Raw genomic sequence first — 11,386 nt, forward strand, 5'->3', positions numbered from 1 at the left:
AATGATAGTCAATGTTCGTGCGGTGTTTTTGTTTATTGTGCTTACTCATGTACGCGAATTCGTCAACGAAGTGGAACGCTACGAATTACGAAACGAGCTTTTCTCGAATATCTGCGCCACTTTAAGTTTAAGTGGCGTTTTTTGAATTTTGAATTGTTTTGTATTTACGTGTTTATCTGTCTTTTTAAGAATTCTATCCAAGGCTGACGAAGGAAGCTGTAACGCTTCCGAAAGCTACCAATAAAAACTTAAAGCTGGTGTTTGAACAATATTTTGCCAAACAGATATAGGAGTGTATTCATAATGGTCTCTCGATGCCTTTAGCAGCAGACTGTCATGTAACGCAGGACCGCTGCGTAGCTTTGGAGACCGGTTATCGCCGACGTTAAAAGCTGATCGAGTTGCCGATAGTAGCATTGATGACTGTCGGTCAACAACAAATGTCGGGAGGCATGCGACAGATCGCTCGATATCTATATCACATGCGCGAGGTGAATGCTAAATGATTTTGATCTTTTATTAGAGCATTGTCAATGTCATGGACCTTAAATGTACTCCGTATATGATTCTAATCTCTAGGTTACGTGCATACATATTTTAGGGTAACTTTGCACAGCAATAAAGGAAACCATTATTTTAATGATATTCAAACGAGCCATTCACATCTGGAACGTTGATTACTGATTAAGTTCTACATTTTTGTAGCCAGATTTAAAATGACTAGCAGAAACGGTTTGATATTGCGGTAACGGTGCTTGTAGAGATGGTGCACTCAATAGTCAGTATACAGCTTTATAAAATATGCCTGCGGAAAGTGCGCTAAACGTGCTCCCCCCCCCCAAAAAAGGACAACAACCTTAATGCCTTGGGAATTCAATAGATGGGCTCCGTACCAATGCCGGCAAAGCAGGTCATATCTATGTATTATACATACAATGCCGACTATTCACAACGTAACAAGAAGTCACCTGTTAACCCTCGCCCTGGCAGGGGGGGTCGATGCGACCCCCCCCCCTAAGGTTTTTCGAAGATAGCGTAAAACGGCGGCGCGCAGCGCCGCCAAATTTGGCACAGCCTATGGGCAACCTTTTTACATATGACCTGAAAATTTCAGGTCCGGGTGACCTTGGGTCAGGTCACCAGGTCAGAAAAACCGGTACAAGGTCATGGTCAAATTTCAATTTTCTTTTTGCACCTGTCCAGCTCACAGTTTTGGACTGATTTCCTTCAAACTTTCAGGATGTGCTAAGTTCACCGAGTTGTATAACATATAGTTCGGGTTTTTTGAGGTCACTGACCTGAGGTCAGTTAGAGGTCATTACGTCGTAATGTTAAGCCTATGGGAAAATGCTAAATTCGGAAAATACTGGAGATATCCGCTTCGTTCTATCACTTTTGTGCTTAGAAACCACAGTACTTATCAGCAGGTCACTTGGTGCTTCTTTGTTTGGTGTACTTATCCATGGGTCAGGTCAATGAGGTCAATTGAGGTCAAATGACGTTTTTGCCAATAACTTGGCACATAATGACGCTAGAGCTTAAAAAAAATGGTATCATTGTGTTCCTGGTGATCAGCCGAATCGAATGATATGCGATATGATGCAATTTGATTAACTTGAACTTAATTTATTAATTTAAGTTTACTTAAAATTTAAGAAAACTTTAAGTACACTTAAGCAAGCTAAAAAGTATATCATTCGATGCGCCTTGACGTGCTAAGTTCACTGGTGCTTTTCTTTTTGCTCTATCGTTATTAGATCAAAAGTTATAAGCGAAAAACTTTTGACCTGTTTTTAGCGAAATTTTTACATTTATACCCCCCAAAACCCCCCTAAATATTGACCTAGAGCAACCAAATTTGCACAGGGACGAGAACTCCAGGGGCCCACCTACCTACAAAATTTGGTGTTTCTAGGTGCCATAGGAGCCAATCGCGAGGGGGGGGTCGCATCGACCCCCCCCCCCCCTGCCAGGCCGTGTTATGAAAAATGCCCTGCCAGGGCGAGGGTTAAAGGTGTGCGTATTTACAGAAGATCCCGATCCATGCTGTTTAATTCTTATCACTCTGCTTATAGCATTAATAAATACAAAATGGTGATTTGTTTGCTGCAGCCGAAACGCGGGTGACATTGATCGGAGACAGGCACATCCATTTGTATTGGCTATTTTGTTTGATTTCGTGATGCTCTGGAGAGCCGAGCTAGAGATAAATGCACCGGGACGCGTCCAGCGGCTCATTTTGATGTAGGTCTGGCTACATTGTCTGATGATATCGTTTGATGTTGTTACGGCAGGGACATGTTCTGGTGACATGGTCCACTGCTGGTCCTGGCCACCCCAGAGCAGCGTGACCCCAGCCGGGGAGCAAGGCTCGGGCAGTGAGCCGAGTAGGGGAGTTGGGGTAATTTGGCCGCTTTTTTAGAAAACGATGTAACTTAAAATTGACGACACATTTCTGCATTTTCTCAGCGCTGGCAGGTGTCGCATTCATTTTACTTTACTGGACAGTGAACTTGAAATGCTAGAGTAATTACTTATATTGTATGTGTGACGTATTACAAATGTCTACAAGGCGGCCAAATTGCCCCACTAGCAGGGTTCTTTGGCCGGGGTGTGGGGCAATTTGGCCGGTGTTAGTTTGAGGCCGGGATTTTTTTTTTTTTGTTATAGGCGAGTCAGCTTCGCATTCAGCAATGACATGTGTCCTACGACGCATTTGACGCATTTCGGAGGTTGACTCAGCGGTCACAGGGGTCGAAAATAGCCAAAATAGCGGCTCTAGATGCGAGCACAGTTTTTTACGAATAACTTTTGAAGTAATCAAGCTAGGTCAAAACTAAAAGTAGCATCGTAATTCTCTCGTCAGTCCGCATCGAAACATGTATGTGTTAACCTCGGGAGGTCAAGGTCAAAGGTTGACTTCAGGTCACGCTACCTCAAGTCGCTTGACCTAAAGGTCACGGGCCGCCCCAGCAAAGCGACCCTGAGCGCACCGGCCAAGTTGCCCCGCTAGTCCCGGCCAAATAACCCCACATTGCTATTCTGAAATTTGTTGTCTATAAAGTCGTCATGACTGTACGGAACTAAATGAAATTGCTCTTGGAACCGCTGAACAACCCCCCAGGATGACGCTATAATGTCGGAATTCGTTTACAGCCCAAATACTGCATGTTATACAACTTTTTAAGCGGAAGTAAAAGTTTCATGTTTTATTTATTTTGAAGAAAAGTATGAGGGGGGAAGATTTGACATTTGTCCTCGAGTTAGTTCTACCCATGACAAATGAATAGAGACTAGAGTTATTTCATTTTATTTTATCAGATATTGTACAGGTGGGGGGCCAATTTACACCACCGGCCAAATTACCCCAACCTCCCCTATCGGACGACGCCGGCCACAGCGCAGCGCGCCGCCACCCGTTCATTCATTATGGAGCAGGGCTCTTGCCGAGACCGGCCTCCCGTGTTCCTTTTTTAGCGCGCGGAAAACGTGTGACCCGGGTGATCGGTCGCGCTGGTCAGACGCAGAGCACTCGGTCTCGATGTCTGTCAGACTCCGTTTCAGCATCCGATGCCGCGGGGAGAGGCAGTCGACCGTGTGACAGGCGCGGATACAAAGGGGGGGCCATGGGGGCCATGGCCCCCCCCTTGGCCGATTTTTTCAAAAATAAAATAAAAAGTTAAAAAGTTAAAAAGCTGAAAAGGGGGCCTCCTGAAAATAAAGTGGCCGAAATCCGATGAGTTTTTTTTTACCTACCCACTTAGTTATTTCTTAGAAGACTAGCTGAGAAGACTTCTTTGTTAGAAGATTGGTAAAGCTTTTCATAACTTGGAGGTCTCTTATACTCACAGAGATGACTACTTTTACAGGGCCTCCTAACCTGCACAGAGGGCCTCCAAGCCTGCACAGATGTTGAGATGTTGCCTGAACAGCTAGATAAGCTCAATAGACGCAGTTTTTTTTAGGGGGGGGGGGGGCCCAACAAGTGGGAAGATGGGGCCTCCAACAGGTGGGATTATGGGGGGCCTCCTGGTTTCTAATGGCCCCTCCCTTGGAGATTTTCTGGATCCGCCCCTGCCGTGTGATGTCGGATTCTGATTAGCCCATCGGTCTCCTTAGTCTTCTCGTCTCCGTAGGCGGCGCGAGCATTCCGCGGGTGCGGTCGCGCAGAGGCCATGGGTCGGAATTCGTAGGATGGCTATCACCGCCGATGGCTGGCGATTATCTAAATATAGAAACCACGGCGAAAGGCCACCGCCCGGGCCGGCCGGCTACGGTGATGGCCTGAGTGAGGTATCTCATCGCTGTCTCCGTTTATAAAATCCAGACGTCCGATTAGTGCCAAAACATGGAAAGAAAAAACTGTTTGCCTCTGTTTTTCGGAAAAAAGCAAAAAATTCCCATTTCGTTGGCGACTGCAATTGTTGGCAAAGCAATCAGTCAAAAATTGTTCAAGCAAAGCAGACCTTGCATTGCCCACGAAATGAGTTCAAAACTTTTAAAATATCTTTACTTAATTATTCAAAATAGTTAACCAGGAGCCTGCCACTAATAGGGTTAACGGGATGCAGGCAACGTTCATATCGCGTTTAGGAAAAGGAACCTACCAAATGCCTTACCCAATGAAAGGCACACTAATTGGATTTCTGCAGCGAAGCAACGGCATTGAAAAACTGAGTAACCACACAATTCTAAACACGCAACGAGCAAACGGTTATATATGATGTTTCGATTCGGCGCCACATGATATCTCGGTGCGCATATAGAAGCGGGCATTCCTCAGACGTCCTCTCCTGTGTTTTCGTCCTGCTTCAGTGAGCTGTCTTTCATCCGCGTGCACTATCTTTCCTCTCCCGTTCGAATTTCCGCCTGACACGATCGGTCGGCTTCTGCCCGGTGCGGCTCGCAGCACGCGCTGACCTCCGTGTCCCTCTTCTGCAGGCTACATGACGTCTTGTTCGAGTAGCAGTGTGAACGTGGCTCTGGCCATCACTGCTCCGGCCATCATCCCGTTCATGCTGTTCGGCGGCTTCTTCCTCAATAGCGGGTGAGTGGCCGCCGGATTCGGACCTCCCACAGACCGGCGAGAGTGACACTGTGGGCGGGACTACGGACGAGAGTGAGACGGTCGGGTGATCTGCATGGAAGAACCTAGGATATTCATGTTTTGACATATAACGCTTGAACAATTTAACGACGCAGGCTTATCGCATGTTAAAACAATCAAGCGTTGTTGTGTTGCTCGACAGCGACGTAACAAATAAAAACCCTTCTTAACAATAACAGCGAGCCCTGCATGGCAGAAAGTACTGAGCGACAACATAGGAATTTAAGGTTCGCTGGTCATTTGACGATTGTACTTAACTGGATGACATAAACGTGCATCTGAGTGTGGCAGCTGTCATGTGTGAAGAACAGGTTGGCTCGTTTTTTTTAAGCAGCTTCTTGATGCCCAGCACCCATGCAATAATTACGCTAAAGCTGGGCTCCATTACTTGTAGAATCGTTCTGCTGGAGCTTTTAGACACCCTCAGCCGGGAGTAATTTTGGCGGAATGCAGCCGTAAGCTCCCAGCTCTGTGAGGGCCGCTGGCGGCTGGGCCGGGCGCTGAGTGTGTGCCCGTCCGCTGCAGGTCCGTACCCGTCTGGCTGGAGTGGCTCCAGTACCTGTCCTGGTTCAACTACGCCAATGAGGCGCTGTGCATCAACCAGTGGCAAAACATCGATCACATCGACTGTGGGGGCTCTCCGGCGTGCCCCAGCAACGGCACTGTCGTACTGGAGACTCTCAGCTACAGCGTGGTAAGTGGCCCGTCCGCGCCGCGAGTGGTAAAGTCAGACTGCTGTGCCCTTTTTTCTACCGGTTAAAGTTATCATGTTGGCAGCCGATGGTAACTATCCATCATATTTATCCATGCTATGTTATCCATGCTATTTTCATCGACGAGAGGGTGAACGGTTTCACGCAGTTTTCCATTGTCCGTTCGTTGGAGGGCATAGGTACAGCTATTCTGCTCGGAGTCTGCTACCGTTTTTGTCCTGGCGGCGCGAGATTTGTCACTATCCTGACAATCTCGGTTCACATTCCAGGATAACTTCAATGTGGACATCGGCGCCCTGGCCGCACTTCTAGTCGGCTACCGGCTGCTCGCCTACCTGATCCTGCTCTTCAAGTCCTATAGACACGAGTAGCGCTAGCTGCCACAGTGCCGCGCTTTAGCTTCTTCACAGCGCGTAGCTGTCAGTGTCATTGTCACGTGCCATTGCCAAGAGCCATCGCCGTGTGATGTCTGGTGGTATGACATCCTCACGTCAGTGGCAAGTCACCGAATAATGTCGAGAGGCAACAGTCAAATGTGAGGCCTTGTTTGAACTGTATTGTGCAGGATGGCAGCATCTGGGCTATTCGTCGTCACCTAGTGTGCGGGGCCGGGGTACGACGTTCCTGGTGCTAGAATGTGGCATTGAAGCTCGGTAATGTGTTGAGATTAGCTATATAGGTACCGGAGGGGTGCGACAGGCTCGGCAGCGTGTGTTCCTGGGTATCGGTGGCACTGTTAAATCTTAATTCTCAAGCGCATTTCAGGCATCTCAATCAATCTGGTGCTGAGAAACACATGATGCTTTTTTCACAAATTTCAAATTATTTCCTGTTGGTGTGCTGAAATACCCGAAATGACTGCATAGTCCCTGTGCAAGCTGTGACGATCGTGCCTCAGACTTTTGTAGCTAGGGTAAATATAATCTATTGGGAAATGATAATCGTATATGTACATATGTCTTTTGCGTTTTCCATCACTACAGATGAATATGAACTTGTGGTTCAGAGCTGAGCCGAGGCAAGCCAATATTGGTTTTGCTCGCCCAGGAATGTGTTCTTTCCAATAGCATATGCCAAAATGTCCTCGTCATTTTAAGCGGCAGAGTGCTTATCAGTTATAATGTGAATAAATACGTACAATGCAGATATTTGTTTTTCCAATTTATGTCTGACCATTCACCTGAACATTGAAATCAAACACGGAAATACGGGTAGTGTAAGTGGATAATGTAACTCATCAAACGGACCTTGAATGCCCGGGGCATTTTTTTTGGGGGAGTTGGGGCATCCTTTTTAGCCAACCTATGCTAGAAACGATTTTTTCCTAGGACGGAGAGGTGCCACTTTGATGCAACAGAAGGCACTGCAAGTTTGGTGGCGATAGGTTCACAGGTTTGGAAAATATTGCAGAAAACGAGGGGTGACTTGGCGGTGTCCCCTCCCTACCTCGCCCAGTGATGCGCTACTAATGATGGGTTGACATGACCTTATCGGACCGTGCCCAAAAGCAGCACTCGCGCACGACATAATGAGGGCAAAAAGCGGAGCCCACCTGGGGCGGTAAAATACGGAGCACGTTTTTCCAATAGGATTTTATTGTCGATCACTGCCACCGTCTATTTATAGTATTATGGGTTTGTGTCACACAAAAAGGCCGATAAAATATAGCCATACGAATTTTAACTAGCCGGTAGTACGTGAGCCATCTTCTTGAGAGAGCAAATAATGGGACAGTTTCATCATAGAAGAACGCACATAATTCAGCACTGAACATACAAACCATGATAGCGGACAAAAGAATTTAACAGCGATCTTGATTTGAGCTGATGAGGAGCGACCATGAGGCCATCAATGTCATGATCTTCTCACTTCTGATAATATTTCGCTGAAAAAAGGCGGGAGCCTGGTGGGAGGTGCCACGGGCCGACCTAAATCTAACTAACTGCTAATGTGAGAAATAAAGCGAAGGAGTTGCACTACCTCCTGGCAAAAGGCTCGCTTTAAACTTGTCCTATTACTTGAAGCCGCTTACTTCTCAAACCAATCTCTTCGATAGATGTGCTCGCTAGAGGACGAAAGAAAGAGAGCATGAGCGAGCGAGAGAGAGAGAGAGGAAGAGAGAGAAAAAAAAGAAAGAAAGAAAGAAAGAAAGAAAGAAAGAAAGAAAGAAAGAAAGAAAGAAAGAAAGAAAGAAAGAAAGAAAGAAAGAAAGAAAGAAAGAAAGAGACAGAGAGACAGACATACTCGTACATACAGACAGAGTGCGGTAGGGAGTAAGAGAGAGAAAGAGGGGGAGAGAGAAGAGACGACAAGAGACGAGAGGAGAGGAGAAGAGAAGGGAAGGAAAGAGGAGACGAAACGAGACGAGCGGAGAGGAGATGAAATGAGAGGAGGAGAGGGAGGAGCCTTGGGGAGCGGAGACCAGGATTTTCCAGATCGCGCTGAGCAACCGGTGCAGTGATCGACCGGGTCGGGCCAGAACACAGAACACCGGCTCGTGGCACTGGCGAGTGGCGAACCCACTGCCGATTGCCAGCCATTGTTTGTGTGTGTTCTCCTGAACCTCGCAGCAGGACCGCGATAGATTGCCCCCATAAACGCATCGGTCAGCAGTGCGGCATCGATCGCTGATTGAAATCGCCTGACGAAGCCGGAGGTCTCTCTCTCTCTCTCTCTCTCTCTCTCTCTCTCTCTCTCTCTCTCTCTCTCTCTCTCTCTCTCTCTCTCTCTCTCTCTCTCTCTCTCTCTCTCTCTCTCTCTCTCTCTCTCTCTCTCTCTTCCCCCTTCGCTTAGCCCAGACCTGGTAGCTGCTTGTAAATGAATGAGAGAATGAATCTATTAAACACAGCAATAAACTGTGAGTCCAATTGCATATATGTTATGAAAGCACGCTGTAACCTCACCATGTGGATCGTATGCAGCCATGTGGGAAGTCGGCAGATGCCACATAAAAAGAACGAGGTCATACCATGGCCCCATTAACCCCTCAGCGAGAACTGAAGCATGAAGGAACATACGAGTAAGCAAGCATACCATGCAAAAGGCGAAGGTATTGACTTATATGTTCAGCCTCGTGGCATGGCCGGAGTGTACGCCGCTTACGAAAATAGTTTACGTAACCCACTAGACACGTCATCCCAATGAATGTTTTATATAACGCTGCAATCAAAAGGCTTGTATAACCCGTGAGGGACGCTATCATGCTACTGTGTCATGTTACGGGACTGGTCCTGCTGGAATGGAACCGGTTTCGCAGCGCCCGGCTCAGGCTTTCCGATTTCCTTATTTTTCCTGCTTTTTCATGCTGCTATTTGTAAGATTTTCAATGTTCAACCGACGTGAAAATAATATCATTGTACCTTCCTTGTATTTGCCGCTCGCTGTGCCAGCGAGATCTGTGCGTCAACAGACCACATTTCATGTTCCCCAAGCAAGGGTTAATAGTACAAGCGTGGTCTTTTTATCCGCATCCCAGAAGCTTGTAACATCTTCATAAATGTTCACTGCGATGCCGACATATGGCACCAGAGCTCCCGGGAGATCAAGCGTGCTGAGCATCATCTAGAGATGAGCACCTGTCACCCATATTTTAGCGTTTTGGCGCTGTGCGCATCTACTGTTTTATAAATTATAATATGATGACCTCATTCGTCATTGGGTGTGCCACGTATACATGATTTCGTAAATAAGCAAAGTAAATATAGTTTGAATGGTTTGAAACGTTATCTTAAGCCGTGAGCGTGATTATCATCATAATTATGAAAAACTTTTGCTCATAACTAAAGGAAGACAAAAACAAATAAGAAATGGACTCGTTTTTTGCTTCTGTTAGTTATGGGCAAAGGGTTACCTATTATTAATTTTTTGTGCAAAAATAAATTACTTTACGTGTAACACAGAAAGGTAAGCCCGCCTATGACGGTTCCCCCCCCCCCTCGTTCAGAGCTCCGGTTGGGGCGATCAGTGTCCAGACCAGGGGAAAACTGTGAATCTGCCAACCTCACGGATGTGAAGGACTTTTCAAGCCTTCAAAACCATTCGTATAGAGTCTGAACTATGAATATTAACCCGCGCCCTGCTGGGGGGGGGGGGTGTTTGAACACCCCCCCTTGTGGTTTTTCGCGAATATCTCAAAAACGGCGGCGCTCCGCGCCGCCGTTTTTGGTACACCTTATCATACATCAATTCTACACATGTTGTGAAAATTTCAGACCAAGGTCATTCAAGGTCAGGTCACCAGGTCACTTGAAGTGACCTCACCTCATAAAAAGTTTCAATGTCTGTCATAGCTACACCGAGTGACCGATCGCTTTGAAACTTTCAGCGATTGCTAAGAGCAATAGCATGTACAAAATTTTTATCTCAGAATTTTGATATCGATGACCTAAGGTCAGGTCAATTTTGCGACCTCCCCATTATAAGTCAATGGGAGAAAATTGAAATGCGCCTCTTTTGGACGAAAGACATCATAAACACTCCCAAACACCGAATTACAAGTGGTTTAGACACACTGAACATGAAAATGGTGTCCGTGACCCCTGTTTATGCCCTGAGGTCATCTTAGGTCACGAATGGTATCTAACAGTTTTTCTCGAATAACTTTTGATAGAGGCATGCTAGAGCGATGAAAACGCCTTAGATGTGTTCAGCTCGACGATACGGATCGACTGATATGCAACATGACCCTTTCCGGTCAGGTCATGACCTTGACCTGAGGTCAAATTTTCAAGTTGACCTTTCAAGGTCAAGTTATAGTTCATTCGATGCGTATTGACGAGAGGAACACGATGCCGGTAAAAGTAAGCTCGTACAAGGCTTGGGTCAAAAGTTATTGCAGAAAAACTGTTTCCGAAAAAATCGGCTATTTTTGCAGTTTTTGCCCCCTGCAGGCAAAACCGTTGACGTTAGGTCAAATCTGAGAGAATTACTCAGAAAGGGCGTTAATAGGGCTATCGAATGCGCTTTTCCGCGGCGCTGTAGCTCTATTGGTTCCCGAGTTATGCGTTGGCTTCTTGGAAATTTTCGACATTCGACCCGGAAATCGGCGAAATTTTGCCTTCAATGACCTCTGGTGACCTGACCTTTGACCTGACCAAAAAATTGACCGAAGTGATTTCGTCATTATTTTTGACGCTCTTTCGAACGCCGCCTTCCGCGTATCGCTACGTGGCCGGCCCAGGAGCCGAGTTAGAAGGGGGGGGTGTTCAAACACCCCCCCCCCCAGCAGGGCGTGGAAATCCAGGACCCCCAGCCGGGCGCGGGTTAAAAGTCAGAAACTATGGTAGCTTTTTATCTACGGTTCATCTTTAGAGGCAACGGTAACATGTATGGAGAAATAAATTTTTCGGTTAAAATATATATAATGATAAAAAGTTCCTGGAATTTCACGCATTCAAATTCTTGTTGCACCTTTCCCAGAACCTTTTCATTGAAAAAAATGATACCATTTGAAGTAGGGTAGGTCTATCACTACCTAGTACCTACCAAACACCATCGATAGCCTTTCCCTCTAAATTCTTCACTTTAATGCACAAACATGTGGCGAATGTCACGCATACCGGCCATG

At 46.5% G+C, this 11,386-nt stretch overlaps 1 protein-coding gene across 1 annotated transcript; it reads left to right on the plus strand.

The window, feature by feature from the left end:
- The first annotated feature begins 334 nt into the window (after nucleotides 1-334).
- Nucleotides 335-6,964, plus strand: LOC122377211 (protein white-like). The gene is made up of 4 exons (XM_043357169.1): nucleotides 335-491; nucleotides 4,942-5,047; nucleotides 5,633-5,801; nucleotides 6,090-6,964. Exons 2-4 carry the CDS (start codon nucleotides 4,947-4,949, stop codon nucleotides 6,189-6,191), a joined length of 372 nt encoding a protein of 123 aa, XP_043213104.1. The 5' UTR covers nucleotides 335-491; nucleotides 4,942-4,946; the 3' UTR covers nucleotides 6,192-6,964.
- The last annotated feature ends 4,422 nt before the right edge of the window (nucleotides 6,965-11,386 follow it).

Source organism: Amphibalanus amphitrite, unplaced genomic scaffold (genome assembly GCF_019059575.1).
Source record: "Amphibalanus amphitrite isolate SeventyFive unplaced genomic scaffold, NRLGWU_Aamphi_draft 002628F_arrow, whole genome shotgun sequence".
Taxonomy (NCBI): Eukaryota; Metazoa; Arthropoda; class Thecostraca; order Balanomorpha; family Balanidae; genus Amphibalanus; species Amphibalanus amphitrite.